The 11,532-nt window shown below is 54.4% G+C and overlaps 1 protein-coding gene across 1 annotated transcript in view; it reads left to right on the top strand.

Annotated features, from left to right (window-relative positions):
- Positions 1–380: 380 nt before the first annotated feature.
- Positions 381–11,532, top strand: part of LOC103165498 (maestro heat-like repeat family member 5) — a 45,374-nt gene continuing 34,222 nt past the window's right edge. Inside the window, exons 1-5 of the mRNA XM_039912452.1 lie at positions 381–464; positions 3,107–3,465; positions 4,153–4,298; positions 7,540–7,668; positions 7,917–8,076. Of these exons, the coding sequence (XP_039768386.1) occupies positions 448–464; positions 3,107–3,465; positions 4,153–4,298; positions 7,540–7,668; positions 7,917–8,076 (811 nt within the window). The 5' untranslated portion in view covers positions 381–447. The remainder of the gene's footprint in view (positions 465–3,106; positions 3,466–4,152; positions 4,299–7,539; positions 7,669–7,916; positions 8,077–11,532) is intronic.

The raw sequence follows: 11,532 nt of genomic DNA, 5'->3' as shown, positions 1-11,532 counted from the left end.
AATTTATGTTAACTTCGGACTCCTCTTCTAGACCTTAAGCGCTTGTGAGCAGGGGTCGTCTCTACCCACTGTTACGTTTTCCTTTCCAAGCCCTCGGTGCAACGCTACGCCCATAACCAGCGTTTAATAAATACCAACGACCGATTAGGTGGGCGCACTGTCCCTCAGTGGCGTGCCTGCGGGACGCCGTTGATCGATCGACCGGTCGACTGGTGATCGGAGAACCAAGCCAGACCTGAAGGGGTGACCAGCCACGTGGCATCCCACCCCCGAGGCTCCGGTCCCCCTTGCCCTCTGACCCCTCCAAGCCTCCGCGGGAACAATTGTGACCTCACAGGTGAAGTAAGAATCAAGGCGCCCAACTAGGGACGGGAAGAGGGAGGGTTCGGCGGCTCCAAGGCGTCCCCGTCCCTTGCTCCGTCCGAAGAGGCTGGACTGGGCGCCCGCATGGCTCATCACAACTGGTGCGTCCCCCGGGGAGAGGTGGCTCTCGCCCCTTCGCCCGAGAACCCCGAGGCGTCCCCCTCCGTGGCTCCCGGGCCCGTCCCCCCAGAGCGAGGGAGCGATCCCCGCTCCTTTTATCTCGGGGGCCCCTTAGCCAATTCCGAAATCACCTGGGCCGCTCCGACAGTCCCCACCGGGCAGCACGGAGGCCTGGTCTGATGACCCTTCTCAGGGAAAGATCAACACTAGCAACATCATGCTTACTAGATGCAGAGCGCTGTTCTAAGCGCTGGAGGAGATACAGGTTGTCCCATATGAGGCTCCCAGTCTTCATCCCCATTTTCCAGATGAGGGAACTGAGGCCCAGAGAAGTGAAGTGACTTGCCCACAGTCACGCAGTTAACAAGTGGGATGGACCTAGTGGAAAGAGCACAGGGCCAGAAGGCAGAGGACCTGGGTTCTAATCCTCCCTCCGCCGTCCCAAACTTGCTCTCTAGTTCACTCTTGACCCTCTTGCCTCCATCCCCTCCCCTCCTGATGCACCCCAGCTTGCCTCTCCACCCTGCCAGTCGACCCATTTCCCCAGCCTGAAATCCCACCTCCTCCTTGAAGCCTTCCCAGATGAGTTTCTTTCCCCAAATCTGGGGTTTTCTTTACCTAGGACGATCAAACCTACCGGCGGTATTTATGGAGCGCTCACCGTGTGCCAAGCACTGTACTGAACTCCTGGGAGGGCACAACGGAGTTGGGAGACACATTTCCTGCCCAGGAGGCGTTTCCAGGCGGCAGTGGGGAGAGGTGGTGATTTATACACTTCCTTAGTAGTACTTGGACAGCAGCGTGGCTCAGTGGAAAGAGCCCGGGCTTGGGAGCCAGGGGTCATGGGTTCGAATCCCAGCTCCGCCGCTTGGCAGCTGTGTGGCTGTGGCCAAGTCACTTCACTTCTCGGGGCTTCAGTGACCTCATCTGGAAAATGGGGATGAAGACTGTGAGCCTCCCGTGGGACAACCCGATGACCCTGTATCTCCCCCAGCGCTTAGAACAGTGCTCTGCACATAGTAAGCGCTTAACAAATACCAACGTTATTATTATTATCATCTTCGACTGGGCAGTCAATTATTGATTCTGATTCCATTGTGAGTGTTCTTGTGAACTGTTCTATGCCTGTCTCCCCTTCTAGAGTGTGCGCTCCTTGTGGGCAGGGAATGTGACTTAGGCTTCTTTTCTCCTTTTCCAAATGATTAGTACAGTGTGTTGCACCTAGGAGGTGTTCAATCAGTGTTACTAGCGCTACAAAGAAGCGCAATTGAGGCATTTGTTAAATGCTCGCTACATGCCAAGCACTGTACTAAGAGAGAAGCAGCGTGGCTCAGTGGAAAGAGCCCGGGCTTGGGAGTCAGGGATCTTGGGTTCAAAGCTCGGCTCTGCCGCTTGGCAGCTGTGTGACTGAGGGTAAGTCACTTCATTTCTCTCGGCCTCAGTTACCCTCATCTGTAAAAATGGGGATGAAGACTGTGAGCCTCCCGTGGGACAACCCGATGACCCTGTATCTCCCCCAGCGCTTAGAACAGTGCTCTGCACATAGGAAGTGCTTAACAAATACCAACATTATTATTATTATTGCAGAGCAGTCCTGCGGGCCTACCCCTCTGCAGACAGGCTGGTTCTCTTGGCAGCAGCGGGCAGGGGCTGGGAGCCAGGAGACCTGAGTTCTAGTCTCGCCCTGGGTTCTATTCCGCCTTGATGGGTGAACTGGAGGAAGTCACCTAGGTCCTCTGGCCTTCCGACTTCCCACTTGGAATGTGAAGAGATGAGTCCCTCCTTCCCCTCCCCGGGTGCCGTCAGAGACCCGGGGGTGGGTTCCCGATGCTCTGACTCCACTGGGAAGAACCTTTAGGGAAAGGACGGAGCAGGCCCGGACCCCAGAATCCCAGTTGTCCGCATCCTCTGATGCTACCTGAGAGCCCCAGCTGAGTTGGGAATGAGCCCAGAGTTGGGGGGCCGCCGCCGACTTAGAATAAAGATGTTATTTGTTAAGCGCTTACTATGTGCCAAGCACTGTTCTAAGTGCTGGACTTATAATAATAATAATATTGGTATTTGTTAAGCGCTTACTATGTGCAGAGCACTGTTCTAAGCGCTGGGGGAGATACAGGGTCATCAGGTGGTCCCACGTGAGGCTCACAGTCTTCATCCCCATTTGACAGAGGAGGGAACCGAGGCCCAGAGAAGTGAAGTGACTCGCCCACGGTCACACAGCTGCCAAGCGGCGGAGCCGGGATTCGAACCCATGACCTCTGACTCCCAAGCCCGGGGTCTTTCCACTGAGTCACGCTGTTATGTTCCCCCCTGGTCTCCAGAGCCCCCGTCACCTCTGAGGTTGGGGAGGAGCTTGAGTTCAGCGGGCCAGGCAGATCCGTACATACCCCGATTCTATTTATCGTGATTAAGTTGCCTTGCTTTTGTCCGTCTGTCTCCCCGGATTAGACCGTGAGCCCGTCGATGGGCAGGGATTGTCTATCCGTTGCCGAATTGTCCATTCCAAGCACTTAGTCCAGTGCTGTGCACATAGTAAGCGCTCAATAAATACTATTGAATGAATGAATGAATGAATCCAGGCCGATTCTTCCCCGCTCCCCTCTGCCCCCGGGCTTTGTCGCAGGTGGTCCTCAGTTTTCCAGAAGCCCCTTCTCAGTTCCCAGAAGCCCCCCAGAGGACTGGCTGCCAAGAGGGCGGAGGCAGCCGAGGGGCTGGAGAGGCCGGAGAGGATCGGGGGGGCCCACCCGGATGAGGAGATAGAATGGGCTCCGGCCTCCAGGCAACCAGCCTCCTCCCCGGCCTGGCTCTCCTGGAACTTCCCGTTCTGGAAGAGGAATAGCGTGAAGAAGCTGAGGCGGAGAGAGCGGAACCAATCCAGAGGCGCTCACTCCTGGAACCTCCTGCCTCCCAAGTCAAAGGTCACCCCGGACAGCCCGAGAAGGAAGAAGGAGAGGGTCTTCACCGATGTGGCCCGGAACACGGGTGAGGAGCTGGAAGCCGGCCAGGGGGACGCTCTGCCGAGGGGGGCCCGGTGAGGGAACTCCTCCGCGCCTGGCCGGTGCAGGGAGAGGGGAGACTAGGGCCTGCGCTCCAAAATCGGGCGTCTAGAGACACCGTCACCGCTCGTCTCTCTCTTCCCACCCTCTTCCGGTGTCTCTCATTAATGGCGGCTTTTGTTACACGCTATCTGCCCACCCTTGAGGCCGGTAAAGATAATCTGGTCAGACTCAGCCCCGGTCCCCCACGGGGCTCACAGTCTAAGGGTGAGGGAGGATGGATGCTTCATCCCCTTTTTGCAAACGAGGAGGAGAAGTGAAGTGACTCGCCTAAATTCCCGCACAGCAGGCCAGCGGCAGATTCAGAATTCCAAGCCAGGACCTCCCACTGCCAGGCCCGGGGTTCTTGCCACGGGGCCAGGCCGTGCCCTCCTCTGGCTTCCTGTGGCCTCGCTCCCGGGCTGCGTGAGACCCACCTGGCAAGCGGCGACAGCAGCCCAGAGCCCCAGCCCCGGAGCCAGGAGGAATGGGCTGGCTGGGGTTGCCGCGGTGGGCTGGGAGGTCCCACCCTTTTCTCATAGGAAGCCTGACTGGGAGGGAGGGCAAAGGGCAGTCGGGTTCCAGGCCCTCCTTGCCCCACCCGACAACCTGTCACCTCTTCTCCGGCCCGCAGCCATATGCATCAAGATCATCAAATCCCTCGGGATGGAAGACTTGCCCCAGGTAGCCCTGGCGGCCAAGAAGTTGGGAGACATCGCCAAGAAACACCAAGAGGTGGTGTTGGAGACCATCCTGAAATACTTCAGGGAGAATACCCAGGTACTCACAGCTCGGGACTCCACATCTTGCTCTCTCCCACCCACCACAGCTTCCCGGTCTTCTCAATTCTCTCTCTCTCCCTTTCTTTAAATGGTATTCGTTAGGTGCTCACGATGTGCCCAGCGCCGTTCTAAGCGCCGGGGTAGATAGAAGTTTATCAGGTTGGACCCGGTCCCCGTGCCACATCTAAGTAGGTGGGAGAACGGATACCTAATCCCCATTTTATAGATGAGGAAACTGGAGCACAGAGAGGTGAAGCGACTTGTCCGGGGTCCCGCGGCAGGCGCGTGGTGGAACCGGGATAGGAATCGAAGTCCTCCGAATTCCAGGCCTGGGCACTTTCCACCAGGCCACGGAAGCGAGTTGGATATTGCAGAGAGAGCAAGCAGGCTGGGATCATCAAAATCAACCCATCGCTCAATCGATCGATCCATCCTCGGTCTTCACTGAACACTAACTGTGTGCAAAGCACTGTACTAAGCTCCGAGAGTACAATAGAACGGTCTTGGGAGACTCATTTCCTGCCCACAAGGAGCTTTCGGGCTAAGGCGGGTGACAGACGATGATATCAATAAATAAATTATGGGCCTAGACATGAATGCTGTACCACTAGGGAAGAACCGAGAGCGTTCCAGCAGAAGGAGCCCAACGAGAAGGGGGAGGAAAGGGGGTGCGGTGCATTCAACAAGCCAGTTTCAACTCTTCTTGGGCCCAGTAGAGTCTGGTGTGGGTGGAAATTGTAGAAGAAAAGGGCAACCAGGATGTTCAGGGCGATAGAGCAGTTGAAGGCCCAAGATTCAGCGGTGTGGACAGATAGCAGTGTGGCCTAGTGGATAGAGCACGGATCTGGGAATCACAGGACCTGGGTTCTAATCCTGGCGCCACCCCCCGTCTGCTGTGTGACCTTAGGCAAGTTACTTAACTTCTCGGGGCCTCGGTTACCTCGTCTGTAAGATGAGAATTGAGACCATAAGTCCCACGTGGGACAGGGACTGGGTCCAAACCCAGAGCTTGATACAGTGCCTGGCACATAGTAAGTACATAGGAAGTGCTTAATAAGTACCATAATAACAATTATTATTATACCAGCTGAGAGGCAGTTTACAGAATAGGAGGGGGTGACCAGGATAAGCAGGAAATTGTCGTTCCCCACATCTCACCCTACCAAGACAAGGGGCCCCCACTGGAGCAGGAAGTGGTGAAGGATTTCCAGGAAACAAGTCTTTGCCCCACCGGGATTGGGGTTTGGAGGGGAGTGACACGTGGGTCCTGTTCCTCAGGAAGCGGTGCAGCTGGAAAAAATGGCCGGTGCCACGGGGATTTGGGAAGATCCATGGTCAAGCATCTGTTCTGGGTCATTGGAATGAGGAGGGGAGAGTGAGAGGGGTTGGATGGTCCATGTTGGGTCACTGAGAGGAGAGTTGGGGGTAAAGGGGGTCGGATGATCCGCGCTGGGTCACCGGGGGAGTGTCAGGGATGGACTCTCCCTCTGTCCAGTCTCGCATTTCCTCCTGTCTTCAAGACTCCTCTACTTGGTTGTCCTCCTGTCGTCTCAAGCTTAACCTGTCCAAAGCAGAAATCCTTATCTTCCCACCCTTGCCCTCCCCTTCCCTTTCCCATCACCGTAGACAGCACCACCCTCCTTCCTGTCTCCCAAGCCCTCCATCTTGGCTTTATCTTTGTCTCTTCTCTCTCATTCACCCCCCATATTCAATTCATCACTATATCCTATGGGTCCCACCTTCACCATATGGCTAAAACCTGCCCTTTCCTCTCCATCCGAACGGCGACCCCATTCATACGATCACTCATCCTACCCCGCCTGGATTATTGCAACAGCCTCCTTGCTGACCTCCTAGCCTCCTGTCTCTCCTGACTCCAGTCCAGATTTCACTCTGCTGCCTGGATCATTTTTCTACAGAAACGTTCAGACCACGTCTCCCCACTCCTCAAAAAACTCTAGTGGTTGCGCATCTACCTCCGCATCGAACAAAAACTCTTCACCATCGGCTTTTAAAGCACTCAATCGCCTAGCCACCCTCCTACCTCACCTTATTACTCTCTTACTACAACCCAGCCCCCATATTTTGCTCCTTTAATGCTAACCTTCTCACTGTGCCTCCATCTCACTGACCCCTCGCCCACGTCCCACCTCTGGCCTGGAATGCCCTCCCTCCTCAAATCCAACACAATATTGTTCTCCTCCCCTTCAAAGCCTTATTTGAGGCCCATCTCCTCCAAGAGCCCTTCCCTGACTGAGCCGCCCCCCCCTTTCCTCTTCTCCCAGCCCCACAGCACTTCTGCACGCAAATGTAATTTATTTATTTAGATTAATATCTGCCTCCCCGCCTCTAGACTTCAAGCTTGTTGTGTGTATTTATTACTGAATTGTACTCTCCCAATAAGAATAATAATAATGATGATGATGGCGTTTGCCAGGTACGTGCCAGGGACCGTACTAAGCGCTGGGATGGATGCAAGCAAATCCAGTTGGACGCAGTCCCTGTCCCATATGGGGCTCCACAGTCTCCATCCCCGTTTTACAGATGAGGTAACTGAGGCCCAGAGAAGTGACTTGCCCCGGGTCACACAGCAGAGCAGCAGAGCCGGGATTAGAACCCATGACCTTCTGACTCCCGAGCCCGTGCTCTCCATACGCCATGCTGCTTCTAACGAAGCGCTCTCACATCGGTTAGTGCATTTCAACCCTCATAAGGACCCTGTGAGGTAGGGACGCAAGGCAGGTATTATTATCCCCATTTTACAGATGGAGAAACCTAGGCACAGGGAAGTTCAGTGACTGACCCACGGTCACCCGGCAGGCAAACAGCCCAACTTGGACTCGAAGGCGGGTCCTCCGGCTTCTAGGCCGGCGCCCCGCTGCTTCGCTACACCTCTTCTCCTGCCAAGCGCTCAGCACCATGCTCTGCGCACAGTAAGCACTCAATAAAGAGGATCGAATGAATGAGTGAGTGATGGAGGGGGAGGACGAGGGGGATTAAATGGTCCAGGCTGGTCACTGGAGAGAGACTATGGGATGGAGAGGGAAGAGCGAGGATTTACAGTCTCAGCGGTGACACTGGGCCTTCAGCACGTAGTAAGCGGGTGTCCTGGAGCTCTCTGTCTTCCCTCCTGCTGCAGCTCTCTATCTTCCCTCTCTCTCCACTCTCTGTCCTTCCCTCTCCCCCAGATCTCTGTCCTTCCCCTTGGCCCAGCCCTCTGTCCTTCCCTCCCGCCACAGCTGGCCGTCCGCCACCGGTTCCGCATCCTCCAGGTGCTCGAGATAATCGTCACCAAGCACAGCTTCCTGAGCCAGCAATGGGCCCAGGCCTGCACCCGCCTGGCCCTGGAGAACATGGTCCTCATCACGGTAGGCGGGGCCAAGGGCTGAATCTCACCCGCATCTCATTTGTATCTCACTGCCATCTCGTTCTGCTCAGCTCCTGGTGCCCCAAATCCCCCTCTCACTCTCTGGTCCCCGGCCCCCCACCCCGGTTGGCTCCCCGGAGGTCCCAGCCCCCTGGGCCAAATCCCTGGAGGGCACGGGGTTGGGGAGGTGCTGCTCCCGGACTCCGGGTGGACCAGGCCCATCCCCACTGGCCTTGGATCCCGGGCCAGGACCTGGAGGAAGTCTACCAGAACGCAGCCAGCGACCTGCTGGTGGCCGTGTGGAGTCACGCTTCGAAGCACGTCACGCCTCAGCTGCTCAAGATGTTCTGGGACAAAGAGTTTCCTCACCGCAGCGCCTTTTACACCTTAGGCAAGATCATCTCCAAAGGTGAGGGGCCCCGGCCAAGTGGGAGGGCCAGAGGGCTGGCGAGCAGGATCCCAGGGGGACCGGCGGACGGGAGAGTTGCGGCCCTCACGGGGAGAGGCCTCGTGCTCTCCCGTTCCCATGTCCCACTAGTATTTCCTTATTTATTTATTGAGCGTTTACCACATGCAGTTTGCCCCGAGAGAATGCACCACAATAAAACGGGTAGATGTGATCCGATCCTTACACAGCTCCGGGGGAGGTTCCGGGCTATCCGCCGGCCTTGGGACGCTGTCTGAGCTGCGCATTTTGAAAGGGGCTGGGACCTGCCGAAGTTTGCTGCGTGCTTGTTGTGATATTTGTCGGAAAGCACAGTACTAGACTGTCGTGGATGGGGAACGTGTCCTTTATACTGTTGTGTTGTCCTCTCCCAAGCACTTAGTACAGTGCTCTGCACACAGTGAGTGCTCAATAGATACAATTGATTGATTGATACAAAGTACTGATCCCTGTCTGGCCCACCCAGGGCTAACAGTAAGCGCTTAGCGTGTACCGTAAATAGGAGAAAGGCTCGGCATCAAATTTGGATTCCTTTCATCCTCACTAATATATATATAGGACACGGGCTCTAATCCCAACTCTGCCACTTGATAATAATAATAATAATGGTATTTGTTAAGCACTTACTGTGTGCCAAGCACTGTTCTAAGCACTGGGGTAGATGTAAGGTAACTAGGTTGTCCCACATGGGGCTCACAGTCTTAATCCCCATTTTCCAGATGAGGTAACTGAGGCACACAGCTGAGAAGTGGGGGAACCGGGATTAGAACCCACGACCTCTGACTCCCAAGCCCGGGCTCTTTCCACTAAGCCACGCAGCTTCTCTTCTGCTTGCCTACTGTGTGACCTTGGACAAAACACTTCACTTCTCTGGGCCTCAGTTCCTTCATCTGGAAAATGGGGATAAAGACTGTGTGCCCCACGTGGGATGGACAGGGTCCAACCTGATCGCCTTGTATCTACACCGGTGCTTAGTACAGTGCCCGGCAGGTACTCAAAGCTTCACGAACGCCATTTCGAACGAACAGCGGGGCCTGGATGGGAGGAAGTCAGGGAAGGGGTTCATTCATTCAGTCGTATTTATTGAGCGCTTCTGCAGAAAGATAATCAGGGCAGCAGAGTGAAGTAAGGACTGAAGTGGGGAGAGACTGGACGTTGGGAGATCAGAAAGAATGCTGATGCAGTAATCCAGTCGGGATACGATGAGTGACTGTACTAACTTCACTGCCTTGGCCAGTGGGTTATGACTCTGAACCCTCACCTTAAACCTCCGGTCTCCCCAGGGCTTGCATCTCTTGCCCCGATGACCTTGCCGGCTAGTTTATCAAGCCCATCAGTCAATCCATGATATTTATTGAGTGCTTACCGTATGCAGAGCACTGTACTAAGCGCTTGGGAGAGTACAAGACAGTGGAGTAGATTTAGATGATCCCTGCCCCCAAGCAACCTAGAGTCTAGAGGGAGAGGCAGTGGTGAAAAGAAATTACAGACAGATATGTACGTAAGCGCTGTGGGGGTGGGGAGGGGTGATTATTCTGTTAATGAGGTGTACATCCCCTTGATTCTATTTATTGTGATTACGTTGTCTTGTTTTTATCCGTCTGTCTCCCCCGATTAGATTGTCAGCCCGTCACTGGGCAGGGATGTTCTCTATCTGTTGCCAAATTGTCCATTCCAAATGCTTAATACAGTGTTCTGCACCTAGTGAGCGCTCAATAAATACTATTGAATGAATGATTATCAAAGGGATAGCGGGGAGCAGAGCCCAGTAGAAAGGCAATAAACTCATATGTTAATTCTGTTGGACTGTACAGTCCCAAGTGCTTACAACAGTCCTCTGCACATATGAAGTACTCAATAAATACCGTTGATCGATTGATTGATGCAGAAGGGAGGGCTATGATGAGGAAGCGAAGGTTCAGTCAGAGAAGGACTCTTGGATTGTCCATTCCAAGCGCTTAGTACAGTGCTCTGCACATAGTAAGCGCTCAATAAATACGAATGAATGAATGGATAATTAATGAATGAATACATGAATGACAAGATGTGATTTTCGGAAGGCATGAAGTCCCTAAAATCTCCTCTTCTTCTCTCCAGTCCCACCCTCCTCCTGACCCTCTTCCACTCTCCCAATCCTTCTCAGTAGTATCTCAAGAAGAGATCTCTCTCTCTCCTTCTTTCAAATTCCACTCCCTCCCCCTGCGTCTCTGACCTCTGGCCTCTCCCCCTTCACACCTATATCAAAACACACATCCCTTCCCTTCCCAACATCTTCAACTGTTCACTCTCCAGTGGCTTTTTCCCCACTGCTTTCAAACATACTTATGTCTCCCCTATCCCCCAAAACCCTTTCCCTGACTCCCTGGCTCCCTCCAGTCAGCCCCCTTCTCCCTCCTACCATTCCTCTCCAAACTCCTAGAGCACGTCGTCTACACCCACTGCGTCCACTCCTCTTCCTCTCCTCCAATTCTCTCCTCTTCCAATCCCACGGACTCTTCCCGCAGCCTCTTTCACGGGCTCCTCCTCTCTGACACTGGGGGGCTCTCAAGGCTCATTTCTGGGTCCCCTTCTATTCTCCCTCTACACCCACTCCCTCGGGGAACTTATTCCCTCGCGAGCTTTCAACTACCCTCTCTATCTATGCAAATCTAAGGCTCCAGCCCTGATCTCTTCCTTTCCCTACAATCTTCAGGACATCTCTCTTGGATATTCTGCCGGCACCTCAAATTTAGCATTTTGGAAACAGAACTCCTCATCTTCCCACCCTAGCACACTCCTCCTAACTTTCCCATCCCCGTATACAACACCACAATCCTCCCTGTCTCGCAGCCCTCAAACTTGTCATTATCCTTGACACATCAATCAATCAGTCTATCAGTGGTATTTATTAAGCACTTACTCTGAGCAGAGCGCTCTACTAGTCGGTCTACTAGTCAGTTGCTAGGAGGCCTTCCGTGTTGGTTGTCTCTTGTCTCCTCCTGCAGTGATTTGCCTGCGCCTTATGCTGGTCAGGGCCAGGCAGGGCCGAGCCGCATCTCCATTACTGTCGCCATTCCTTCCCTGGGTGATGTGAAGGGGAAGAAGAGCTTTAGAGGTGCGGGGACATGCCAGGAGACCCACACAGCACAGGGGCTCTTCCTGTCTCCTTCTCTCCAAAGCCCCTGGGCGGCCCCTGCTCTCTTGCTCTCCCTGTCCCCGTCCCCCAGTTGGGCAGTAAGAAGCAGCGTGGCCTAGTAGATAGAGCAAGGGCCTGGGAGTCCTGGTAGATAGAGCAAGGGACCTGGATTCTAATCCCAGTTCTGCCACTGGTCAGCTGTCTGATCTTGGCCAAGTCACCTAGCTTCTCCGGGCCTCAGTTACCTCATCTGTAAAATGGGGATTAAGACTGCGAGACCCATGTGGGACACCTTGTATCTACCC

The sequence above is a fragment of the Ornithorhynchus anatinus genome, chromosome 6 (genome assembly GCF_004115215.2).
Source record: "Ornithorhynchus anatinus isolate Pmale09 chromosome 6, mOrnAna1.pri.v4, whole genome shotgun sequence".
Classification (NCBI taxonomy): Eukaryota; Metazoa; Chordata; class Mammalia; order Monotremata; family Ornithorhynchidae; genus Ornithorhynchus; species Ornithorhynchus anatinus.
This window is presented reverse-complemented; position numbering and strand designations above follow the sequence as displayed.